This window comes from Argopecten irradians, chromosome 4 (genome assembly GCF_041381155.1).
Source record: "Argopecten irradians isolate NY chromosome 4, Ai_NY, whole genome shotgun sequence".
NCBI classification, from domain to species: Eukaryota; Metazoa; Mollusca; class Bivalvia; order Pectinida; family Pectinidae; genus Argopecten; species Argopecten irradians.
Genome location: NC_091137.1, coordinates 6,610,138 through 6,623,819, shown reverse-complemented (window position 1 = coordinate 6,623,819; position 13,682 = coordinate 6,610,138). Strand labels below are relative to the sequence as shown.

At 36.0% G+C, this 13,682-nt stretch overlaps 1 protein-coding gene across 1 annotated transcript in view; it reads left to right on the top strand.

Annotated features, from left to right (window-relative positions):
- Positions 1-13,682, top strand: part of LOC138320455 (protein crumbs homolog 1-like) — a 103,561-nt gene that overhangs the window by 7,441 nt on the left and 82,438 nt on the right. The window contains 1 exon segment of the mRNA XM_069263415.1: positions 9,751-10,338. Within this exon segment, the coding sequence (XP_069119516.1) occupies positions 9,751-10,338 (588 nt within the window).

Here is a 13,682-nt window from a genome sequence, read left to right as displayed (position 1 = left end):
TTCTTAATTACCAACAGGCCTAAAAACCATTGTTATTACGTATATAAACTTAAGGTCCCTTATATCAATTAGCTTGATAATTATAAGGTACTGAGTATATCTGTTTCAGGAGACAATTTGGTGTCTGTTATTTCAGTATGTCTTAAATTTCAGACCTGTCTGGTTTCTATGAAAGGGTTGTTCTCTGTCACAGCTGCTAGTGTCGTCTATGTGGCTATGAGGCTCTATCTATCTCCATCGATTATTCTCACAGGTGTTTACAACCTCAATGACAAATATCAATAATGGCTTAACATTAAAGTACTTCATGTCTACAAATTGAAATATTATTTATTTATAATGGAAACCTAGAGCTTATAGCTGATGTTTATAATTATACTGTAGTACATTTGTATACCAAATATTAACTCGTCCAGGGAGGGAAACAATCATTGAAATGTTGTGTCTCGACATAAAGGTGTTAGTCTGTGGGAGTATCATGATAATTACGTATCAGAATGTTCTTACTAAAATTAACTGGCAGATTTGGTAAAATTGGGCCTTTTATCTTATAACCCAGGGGCCGGTCTGTTCCGGAGCCAAATTTATTGAAGTGATAATCATGGCAGAATGATAAAATATTGTGCATGCAGGTAAAAATAATCTATGCCCCTTCCCTAATTTTTCAGTTATTTTGAATCACAAATATTAAACTTGCATGTAGTTCAAATCCAAATCACTTTTACACGAGTTTTATATCTACAGGATGGCAATGTCTGGGTGTTGTATACTATCACCTAGGAATCTGGAGTGGGTCTTCAACTATGAACAGCTCATTAAATTCTGGTCCAACAAAGGGCTTTACGTACTAAGACAGGATGACAAGGGATCCCTAAACCCGTGATAAACAAGGCATCATGCAAGTCTATAGTGTAAAATTTGTACCACACACAGAAAGTATCATTTCATTATAAACCCCCTATCTCTATAAGTGCCCCTCGAGCTCCCCCTTATTAAATGAAGCCTCAGTTTCACTAACCTTAATTAAATACTGACTGAAAATATGAAAATCTTTAGTTTCTTAAATTGACTTCTTTGCAAACTAATTTAATTGGCTTTCTTTGTGCAATAGTTTTATGAAAGTTCAAATTGTTTCTATGAACTGGCTTTTTGTCGGAGATGGTTGGGGTCTGTACTTTATAGTTACGTCTATTCATCTATCCCTTAATTGATTATCTAAATTGCCTTTATTTCATTTTCCTGACACACAAGACCTTATTGTACATATTTTCATTAACAATTTAACTAAAGTATTGTTGCTGGTCACTGACTTCTTTAATCTTTACCGTTGACTTATTTGCACTACATACATCTGAGAAAAATCTTGACCCCAACGCAGTCTCCTACAACATCTGTCTGCGACCCTGATTCACCAAAAGTAGGTCACTGTTATTCATATTTTGATCTATCGGTTAAAAAAAGATTGTGTATTGAAGGTTTCAAAATGGTATTACATAGTAATTATAGGTACATATGGGGTCACCTTGTTGAATATTATTGAGTCATATGTAATATAGGTCACTGTGACCTACCTTTTGACTGTTTATCTTCATTTAAAGAAAAAAGCTTCAACTTCATCATAAACTAGCTATGATAGATTGTATGTGTTGTATTTCCATCGATCGCATGATCACCAAATTAAATGGTCTTGTTCTCACTCACTGTCACAAGATTTATGTACAATCTGGTACATGTAAGAGAGTTTTAAGGCAAGTAGAATGTACATAGTATACTGCAGTTTAGAAGTACTGGAATAATGGTGATGTTACATTTACACAGCTGGTTATCTCTTGTAGTTTCCCAGGGAAAACGTTATGCATATATGAGTGTGATGTTTAGTTGATATCGTCCATGTATATAGGTATGTTCTTTGTGCAAAGTGTGGAAGCTAGCATACTCTGGTGTATGGTGAGATGGTGTTACAGAAAAACAAACCTGCTACATCTACCCTTTTGATGGATGGGTTTGGGTGAGGGAAACTTAATAGATTCATTGTATAGTAGCTTTCAGATGTTTCCCTATTCCTTATATTGACTTTGGATGGGATGTTTATATTCAAAGAACAATGAAAGTGTCTTAAAACTTCTACGGTTAAATAAATTAGTTCTGTTTGTAATGAATTTTCAAAATCATATACTAGGGTACCTCTCAGATATATCAACCCAAAGTTTGTCAATAGAAATTAATCACACAAGTTTATAATCAGCAGGTTTATGACTTTTCTAGAACTGACTATACTACAATATTTACCTGTAAATGTTGGCCTTATACAATGACATACCTAACATTCCAGGTGATAAGCCTTAAATAGATTATATATTACAGGTGAGAATCTTACCTGAGATCAAATAAATGAAGTCAAATATCAATTTAACAGGACCAATACAGAGGTGGGGTCTGTCAATTTAACAGGGGCCATTCCAAGGGGTAGTTTTAATGACAGTAAGATCTGTTACCTGTGTTTGGTTAGTGAGAGGCTGCAGAAGGGGGTCTGCTGGTACTCACTACTATATAGCTAAAGTTACCTGTGTGATCTCTTCTAAACCAGAGGCTACCCTAGGGGGACAAAGAGCCTCCCCATGGGGTACAAATAAAAATTGATTTTATATAACCAATGGAGTCTTCTAAACAAGGTGCCTCTGTAGGGGGTATTGATGACAAATATAGGTTTCTAAAGAAGAGGTGACCCATTAAAATACATGTTGGTTTGACAACAGCTGTTATCTATATTGTTGTCTTAACAAGAGGCTCCCAAGCGAGTACTTATTGGTATTTTTTACCTGTTTAATCTAAAAACAGAGACCACCTAAGAGGTCACTAATGATTGGTCAGTCAATAGCTAGGTGCTCTAGCTAGCAGAGGCTGCAATGATGGATGTACTTAATTAACAGCAACAAACTCATCAATCCCAGATTTTGTAATTGCAATCGGTAAAACTTTTATGTGTAAAGGGTGCATTATGTTAGGTCCAGTGTGCCATATCTATAGAAAGACAATTATGGGATACCTGACTGTACATATCATTAGCTGTGCGACTTTTGATAAGGGACTATACTATAGCAAACCTGCACTTGTTTGGACATGGCTATATAACAGAAAATTACTGGAGTTAGAACTTTAAACGATTTTCTACATGGTTTCTGTAAAACGAGGATTAGGAAAACAACAATTGTTCTAGACATTATTAGAGTCATGTGCTGTCCTTATATAGGCCTGTTAACAATGAATATTCCTGTCCATAAAATACATTGAACACTATAGTTAACAAACTTTGGTTTGCCTATATTGTCAGTATTATTTAACAGCTAGAATGTGGTGTTACTGTCTGGTGTCTCCAGCAGCATGCCTGCTAGTACAGTGAGATAGCACTATAAAAAGTTTTAAGGACCTACCATACTAATAGGGAGGGTTATTTTAAGGATGCACACACCAGGTTTCGATGATGGTGGAGGAAAGCCAGAGTAACTGGAGAAAAATGACTAACTATACTGGTCAGTAATCATTACCAATAAGCAAGTGGCGCCTTACATGGGATTCAAACTCATGACCTAGAGGTATAGAAAATGCATAATTGACATTTGACGGGCTGAACCAACATGGCTTTAAGCTAATAATGCAGTCATGCAAATTCAAATTCAAATGCTATTATTACTTTTATTCCCGGGTAGTTTAATTCGTTTTGAACGAATATCATGGAAAGTTGGACATATAAATAAAAAATGGTGTTCATCTTCAGTCAAGCTCTAGATATGTAGATGTCGAGGTCACAGGACAGAGATTTGGTATTGATATCCATTGATTTTTTTAACTGCATTCTGAACAATCTAACATGCTTTTAGGAATTAAAAATGTCTTAACCAAAAATGTTATGACCAAAAGTTAAGTTCTCTTTATCAAGAGTGGAGGTCATGGGAATACTGTCCTATTTGTGTCTATAATCAAATATTTTGTTTTCAATGGTTTATACACATATACTATTTAAAGGGACAATTCACTCAGGATAATGATTTTACATAACCAAGAAGGAAAACATGGCATAAATGTATTGTTCTATATTTCTTATGAAGCATATAACATAAAATATTGATAAATTCCACGTCATTGTTTAGTATTTTAATTGATACTATTGTAATTACAAATTGTTGATCAATACGATTAAGCAGATAAAATATGTACGCTGTACCTATATCCGAGCCAAAGTCACGCACGTTAAACAAATGAACTACATAACCACTGTAGAGGCGATAAAATGATATTTTAGTCGAGACATTTCACCTAATAAGGTAAAGACACTACTGGCAGGGCGATTTGAGGTGTTTTAAACAAAAGTAGCATTACCCTAAGAGCAAGGGATAGGGTTCGGCATACAAGATGTTCGACCACAATGTGTAATGGCGTCCAGCAAGCGAGTTTGAACATTTCATACGCATTTCATTACTATGGGCTTTTCTGGCATATCACAGTAAAACCGACTGATCTAATTTCCATTAGAACTGGGTATTTTCCGATATATGTACAAATTTTAATGTTCTCTTAGACTAAATTGTCCCTTTAAAACCGTTTTCTAGAGAAAGTTGCTTTAAGATCAGAACATGATGTCTTAAGTTTAAATAGTCCTATAATTGTGGTTTATTATCACAGTTTATTGTCAGCCATATGTAAACAATTTTGTTGACTTGCATGTTTGGTTTAGGTTGAATTCAATATAAACACAGTACTTCAGTATTTATAGACCACATCTGTTGTATAGGTAGAGCAAATTATAGGCTTTTATCCCAAATGAAACACAATTATTTACTTACTTGTTGTAGCTCGATCAATTTGTTTATGAACAACAATTAAAGTTTGTTGATGGTATCGATATGCTGTCACATGGGTATAGTCTGCATTATATAGACTACTGAAATCTTTAGGATACTTATGTGAATGTATATATTCTATCCATATGTGGTATTTAATATTTTAGGTGAGGTGGGGAATGGAGGATGGGGGATAGGAACATAGTAATTATAAAGTACAACCTTATAGTAGATACACCTTAATCTTCCATTTTGGAACCTCTACTCCCTATATTATAAAAATCATCTTATATAGCTTATTTCGATGTTCAATTTATCTGTTAATCAGGTCAAATATGGTATCTAATTTCCTTACAGCAGACGTGAACATTTTCTGTAGACTGTAATGTAAACCAACTGTCATTCGCCTGCCATTTACTTTTTGCAAATTTCGCAATCCAAGTGAATTCACGAAAGTTTATTTCCACAAACTAATATCCACATCATCTTTATTGATAGGAATTAGCATTCAATTGTCAAATCTGAAAATATTTATTTGGAAATCGTGAACTTAATTGTTTTAAAAGGGAAATAGCGAAATTCAATGGACAAGATAAAAAGTCGATTTACACGCAGTAGCTACTTTTCAAATTGCGATTTGGACATGATTTGTTTTTGTTTAAGAAATGTATTAATTAAATGTAATTGAGTGATAATCCCTGTCTTAAATGGTTTTTATCCATAGGCAGGCCTTGGAAATACATTGAGTTTCCAGCGATCATTCTGCATCTTGTGGGTTTCTGATGATGTATTATATAACAGAGATGAAATATTGTACTTCAACTGAAATCAGGAAATACAATATAGAAGATTTTCGTTAAGATATATCACAAATATATATGAACCTTTTAGTAAGGTTGCTGGAGGTCATTAAACCTATTTTATCCTAAAACAATACAGTATTGTAGAATAGTTAAAGCCTTCTTTATGCCATTGTGTAATGGGCACACATGATCATTAGAGATAATGGTCCGTATTTGTTAACTCACTGTTGGTGACGTCATACCATTACTCTACAACTACTATTTATGCATCATCTTTTTGTCATCGAAAACCTCATTAGTCATTAGTTATTTCATGAAATTTATTTCTATTTCCTGTAAAATCTCTCGAGCATGCAGTGTTGCTGCAGTGATAATGAAAAAGGTGTCTGGAGGATACTTTGTACTTTGATCGTATCAGAATATTTCTAACAAACTGGTATCACATATATAGGTATAACAAAAGGAAATGGTGTTCACAAGCAATAGAAATGGTGTTAACAAATACAGGTAAAACCCCTCTAACTCGAACCCGGATTCCTCGAATACCCCCTATTCGTCGAACTGGTCGTACGGTCCGACCGTCTCCCAATATAATCTATGTAACAAAACCCCGGATAGCTCGAACAGCTATTCGTCGAATACCCCTTATTCCTCGTAATTAAGGGATTAACGGTGTCGTTATTACCTACCTACATGATCGCATGCCGTTGTTTGATGCTAACTTTATTTGAATATTTCAGAAAAGGCAGTAAGTTATAGATGTTTCTCTATTAATAATCTTCGCTGTAAATACGAAAATACGGAAGTTGTTGATCCGTGTTAATAGAAAGTACGCATTGTGAAATGACAAAAGATGCGGAAGACGTCCGCCTAAATATGAAAGTTTATTTTTTTAAATTTCTTTGTTGGTTTCATTCAACAGGCTAACAGCAATGTTATTTATCGAAAGATGTAAACGATATCAAACGATATATGCAAAGTACATTTTATCAATACGTTCCGTATCTTTTCCCGTAAATTGTATTTTGTAACACATGCATGTAACCCAACGTTATACGCTTCTATATATATCATTTTTGTGTCCGTAAATATGCTGGTTCATAACTTTATTGTATGTATTTTGTGAATGTTTCAAATTATTTGTCATAATTAAATAATAGAAAATGTACTCCTTGTTGACCAATATGGATTGTACATTGACCTAGATGACGATCGCTTACTCTGCTGTGAATGACATTTGATTTAGGGCCTTCTCGTTAGCTTTTTCAAACGCTAAATTTATGATATACAATTTTTTTTCAACTTGATATTGCTATCAATAAAACACTTAAATAAAGAAATCCAAAATGCTGAAAGATAGGGTAATTAATTTAACATGTCATTGCCGTGCATTGTTTATCATAGTTTGAGACCGGACATTTCAACTGTCGATCGTGACCAACCTCGGATGAGTCGAATACCCCGTATTCCTCGAACTTTTGACCTGGTCCCCTGCTGTTCGAGTTATAGGGGTTTTACTGTAATAGAAATGGTGTTAACAAATAATAGAAATGGTGTTCAAAAACAATAAAAATGGTGTTGGTGTTCAAAAACAATAAAAATGCCTTGATTTCATGTTGGTATTTATATAATTACATGTCAACTGTTTACCTTTTAATTCTGTTAAATGGTCAAGGTGTCTGACATTCTACCACTGCACTAACCCTCTATCTCAGGGTGACAGTGGCTGAGTGGTTAAGATGTCTGACATTCTACCACTATTACCATTCCCCTGTGCAGGGTCATGGTAGCTGAGTGATTAAAGTGTCTAACATATTCTACTACTAGTCCTCCATCTTTAGGTCACAGTGGCTTAGTGGTTAAGGTGCTTACATCTGCCACTAGCCCTCCATATTTTGTTCATACGATAGCGTTGTGATTAAGGTGTCTGACATTCTACCACTAGTCCTCCACCTCTAGGCCATGGTGGCTGAGTGGTTAAAGTGTCTGACATTCTACCACTAGTCCTCCACCTTTCGGCCATGGTGGCTGAGTGGTTAAAGTTTCTGACATTCTACCACTAGTCCTCCACCTCTCGGCCATGGTGGCTGAGTGGTTAAGGTGTCTGTTATTCTATCACTAGTCCTCCACCTCTCGGCCATGGTGGCTGAGTGGTTAAAGTGTCTGACATTCTACCACTAGTCCTCCACCTCTCGGCCATGGTGGCTGAGTGGTTAAGGTGTCTGACATAACAGTATTATTGTGGTTATGTGACTCTATAGTTAGTGGCTATTTTTTAGGTGTCTCATTATCTACAGCACAGCCTCTGATAAAACACACTATCTTACAGACCACTAGAGTTTAATTTACAGAGTAAACAGTCCTTAGTTTGTGGTGTAAGATTAGATAAAGTTTTCAACAGAGACCTGTATGTTTAACTCTGTACTGAAATATATATATCAGATAGATTTGTTCAGTCTGCATTTCTAATGTAATAATCAAGGAGCCCCTAATAAAATCTGATTCTATAGTGATTACTGAAGTATTGCTGAGTGTCTCTCATTCTTTGTTGAGCTACCATGGCCACCTCAGCTCAGATTCCAGCTGAGTCAAGTGTGAGTGTTTGGTCAAGTGTTGATCATGATAATCTGCTCACATACCTGTAACCGTAACCTCATATCTAGGCCATCGTGACCAATGGTGAAGTCTACCACTTACAAAGTAAATTGCCCATATAAAAGGTCAACACTGGGCTATATAGTGAAGTTGTCTACTACTTGTCCTTATATAAGCTCAGCTCTGAGTCACTGTGGCCAAGTATTATAGCTGTAAGCTTTAGTTCTGACATTCTACCACAATATTGACCTTGCTCAGCTCTGAATTATCTGACAATCTACCACACATAACCTCTGAGCTTCGAGTCAGCTTTCTGACAATCTACAACACAAAACCTCTGAGCTCTGAGCCAGCTTTCTGACTATCTTCCATAGATTACCTCTGAACTCTGAGCCAGCTTTCTGACAATCTACCATAGATAACCTCTGAACTCTGAGCCAGTTTTTTGATATTCTACCACACATAATCTCTAAGCTCTTAATCGGCTTTCTGACAATCTACCACACATAACCTCTGAGCTTCGAGTCAGCTTTCTGACAATCTACCACACATAACCTCTGAGCTCTGAGCCAGCTTTCTGACAATCTACCATAGATAACCTCTGAGCTCTGAGTCAGCTTTCTGACAATCTACCACACATAACCATTGAGGTCTGAGCCATGCAGCTTTCTGACTATCTACCATAGATTACCTCTGAACTCTGAGCCAGCTTTCTGACAAATTACCATAGATTACCTCTGAACTCTGAGCCAGCTTTTTGATATTCTACCACACATAATCACTAAGCTCTTAATCGGCTTTCTGACAATCTACCACACATAACCTCTGAGCTTCGAGTCAGCTTTCTGACAATCTACCACACATAACCTCTGAGCTTCGAGCCAGCTTTCTGACAATCTACCATAGATAACCTCTGAGCTCTGAGTCAGCTTTCTGACAATCTACCACACATAACCATTGAGGTCTGAGCCATGCAGCTTTCTGACTATCTACCATAGATTACCTCTGAACTCTGAGCCAGCTTTCTGACAAATTACCATAGATTACCTCTGAACTCTGAGCCAGCTTTTTGATATTCTACCACACATAATCACTAAGCTCTTAATCGGCTTTCTGACAATCTACCACACATAACCTCTGAGCTTCGAGTCAGCTTTCTGACAATCTACCACACATAACCTCTGAGCTTCGAGTCAGCTTTCTGACAATCTACCACACATAACCTCTGAGCTTCGAGCCAGCTTTCTGATATTCTACCACACACAACCTCTGAGCTCTGAGTAAGCTTTCTGGCAATCTAGCTACCACAGAAATTGTAAAATTACCTTTTTGTTATTCATATAAGATGTAGATGATTATTACTGAGGGAAATGATATTCTTGCGATTTAGTAGGCTACTGGCATTATCTTGAAATATTAAGCTATGAATAACCATTATAATATCGTTTTGATTTTGTTTTCTTTCTTTTTCTTATAATATCGTTTTGATTTTGTTTTCTTTCTTTTTCTTGCAGTGCTTGGTTTTTTCCTCTTCCTATTGGACGTACCGACTGAAGCAACAACAAATGGCAGGGTAGCTTTTTTTAATGTGTCAATGAATTCCAGTTTACAAATCCGTGGAACAAATTTTACATGGAACCAAATTGGGGCACAGTTAGCGTTCAGCTACAGGACATGTTCTGGGGGCCAGCTCCTCTATCAGAGGGGCTCCACCGGCGATTTTTTATCACTAGATTTAAATAGCAATGGAACATTGGAATTCCGGTGGAAGACTGGAAATGAAGAACATTTTATATATTATGGAAATTCATTAATAGGAAAAGATTTTTATTATGTGAAAATTCAACGAACAGTTTTAAATGTTTTAGCTTTAGAAGTTGTTTTATATGGAAATGTTGTTTTAAATGTAAGCATAGCCAATACTACATACCGGGAGAGTATTTGGCATGCAGACCTTGGGGGAAGTGCCGGTATCCAAGTGGGACGACACCTGACGGGGTGTGTAATGGAAGGACCCGGAATCTCTTTCAGGAACAACAGTAATGTTGAGCCTATCAATGTGTTGTGGGGTGATACCTGTCCAGTGACAAGCTGTTTTACAGGTAAGTTACTCTCTTCCTGTTTATTACATCTTGGCATTTACAAATTTAATGCTGCAAATTAAAGATAGTAGGAACATATATATTTAGAGTATAAGATAAGTAAATAAAAACATATGTACAGTATTCAGTTTGAAATCAGGCAAAGACCATCAAAATATTTCCAATGTAATAATGCCACACTTTGCTATTTTTGTGAAGGAGATCCTGAACTTAATGATATCCTCATTATGTGTACATGCACTCAATCAGTTTATAATTAGGTGTACATGCATGCACTCAATCAGGCCCAAATTTGGTGTACATGCACTCAATCAGGTCCAAATTTGGTGTACATGCACTCAATCAGGTTCTAATTAGGTGTACTCGCACTCAATCAGTTTCTAATTAGGTGTACTCGCACTCAATCAGTTTATAATTAGGTGTACATGCATGCAGTGAATCAGGTCCAAATTTGGTGTACATGCACTCAATCAGGTTCTAATTAGGTGTACTCGCACTCAATCAGTTTATAATTAGGTGTACATGCATGCACTCAATTAGGTCCTAATTAGGTGTACATGCACTCAATCAGGTCCTAATTAGGTGTACATGCACTCAATTAGGTCCTAATTAGGTGTACATGCACTCAATTAGGTCCTAATTAGGTGTACATGCACTCAATTAGGTCCTAATTAGGTGTACATGCACTCAATCAGGTCCAAATTAGGTGCACTCAATGAGGTCCTAATTAGGTGTACATGCACTCAATTAGGTCCTAATTAGGTGTACATGCACTCAATCAGGTCCTAATTAGGTGTACATGCACTCAATTAGGTCCTAATTAGGTGTACATGCACTCAATCAGGTCCTAATTAGGTGTACATGCATGCACTCAATCAAGTCCTAATTATGTGTACCTGCATGCATGCACTCAATCAGGTCCTAATTTGGTGTACATGCATGACTCAATCCGGTTCTAATTAGGTGTACAAGCAAGCACTCAATCAAGTCCTACTTAGGTGTACATTCACTCAATCAGGTCCTAATTAGGTGTGCATGCATGCACTCAATCAGGTTCTAATAAGGTATACATGCATGCACTCAATCAAGTCCTAATTGATGTGCATGCATGCACTCAATCAGGTCCTAATTAGGAGTACATGCATGTACTCAATCAGTTCTTAATTAGGTGTACATGCACTCAATCAGGTCCTTATTAGGTGTACATACACTCAATCAGGTCCTAATTAGGTTTACATGCACTCAATCAAGTCCTAATTGATGTGCATGCATGCACTCAATCAGGTCCTAATTAGGAGTACATGCATGTACTCAATCAGTTCTTAATTAGGTGTACATGCACTCAATCAGGTCCTTATTAGGTGTACATACACTCAATCAGGTCCGAATTAGGTTTACATGCATTCAATCAGGTCCTAATTAGGTTTACATGCGCTCAATCAGGTCCTAATTAGGTGTTTTTGCATGCACTTGATAAGGTCCTAATTATGTGTACCTTCATGCACTCAATTAGGTCTTCATTAGGTGTACAAGCATGCACTCAATCAGGTCCTTATTAGGTGTACATACACTCAATCAGGTCCTAATTAGGTTTACATGCGCTCAATCAGGTCCTAATTAGGTGTTTTTGCATGCACTTGATTAGGTCCTAATTATGTGTACCTGCATGCACTCAATTAGGTCTTCTTTATGTGTGCATGCTCTCAATCATGCCTTATTAGGTGTGTATATGCATGTTGTGGATCAGGTCCTGATTAGGTGTGCATGCACTCAACTAGAATCTAATTTGGTGTGCATGCATGTACGCACTCAATCAGGTCCTAATTAGGTGTGCATGCATGCACTCAATTAGGTCCTTATAAGGCGTACATGCACTTGACCAGATTTTTGTACAGCTCAATAGATATAGATAGTGGTTTTACTTTATGACCAAATGTAAATCACTCCGATGATGATAGCTTTGTGAGGCTGGCTAGTGTGGACTTGATCAGTATATAGATACCTATATAAGATATATAGGTAGGTAGTCCTTATGTATAATTGGCTTTTACCATACTTTACTAGGGTGATACTAAATAAATAGGACACTCCAAAAATACATAAAATCAGACTATAGGTGATAATAGATAAATATAATGTAGTACGCACCAAACATACATAAAATCATAAACATTGTGTAGTGTGAAGATATTGTGTGCCAAAAACTGGATTTAAAACCCATGAAATGGTGTCTGTATGAGAAAATTGTTTAATGATTTTCCCTAGAATTTTCACAATGTGTATTGAAGAAACTACAAAGTGTTAGTTCTGAAACATGACATGTAGAATTGATAACAGTTTAGTCCAGGTTAGTAAATGCAGGATTGATAAGTAGTAGTTATAGTATATACCCCACCCTTCCCTATGATTTGTCTGGAACTCCTCCTAAACTACTGGATCAATTTCAGTGGGTCACAATGTGTAGATGTGCATAGAGATGTTTTTTGGACATGTTTTGTTGCCATTTTAACCACTATTCACAGTTGTTTTTTTTGTAAAAAAATGTTTGTCTGTTAGCCATTGGTATGTATATATACAGATCTAGCTTAGTTGTTACTGCTGCAGGACAGAGGTATGGATTTTGTATCTGTTTCTTGTAGTGTTATATAGCCACCTGTTGTAATACAAATCCTGAAGGTTACCTCAAGGTTGTCCCAAGTTGTAATACACTGTAAAAACAATCTTTGCTTTACAAATTTGCAACTGTTAAGTTTTTGTTATTCTAGCTAGGTTTAAAGACCTTTGGTCAATCAGTTTAATTGAATTGAAAACTGACCTGGCTTGTTTACACAAAGTCTACAGTAATTGTTTTTATAGATATACAGAGGTGTGTATTGTATAGGCCTATGAACCTGTGAATTTATAAAGAAATGCTTAGCTGATCAAATTTCAAATGAAAGTCATATATATGCTGGGTCACATGACCAACTAAAAAATGCAACACACCTTATCTTAAATGTTATTATATGTATATGTATGCACTCTTTTGTAAATGAGAGTAAATATAATATCGTACTTTGAATTCAGTCTGTGGATTCTTGACAAAATAGATAAGATTGCACACACTCAATAATATTTTTTTTTATTGTTTCTTGAGAGCAAATAAGTATGTCTGAAAGACTTAAATGTATTTCTATTAACAAGTATGATTAACACCAGGTACCCGGTATGTCAATTTCAGTAACATTTATCAAGTTTTCTCTTCCTTATGCATCAATTTATTTTGGGGATTAAATCATATATCTTCAATCCTCTGTATAAATAGGTAAAGTGTTGTTTCTTTTTTTCTTTCTTTTATTTTTTTT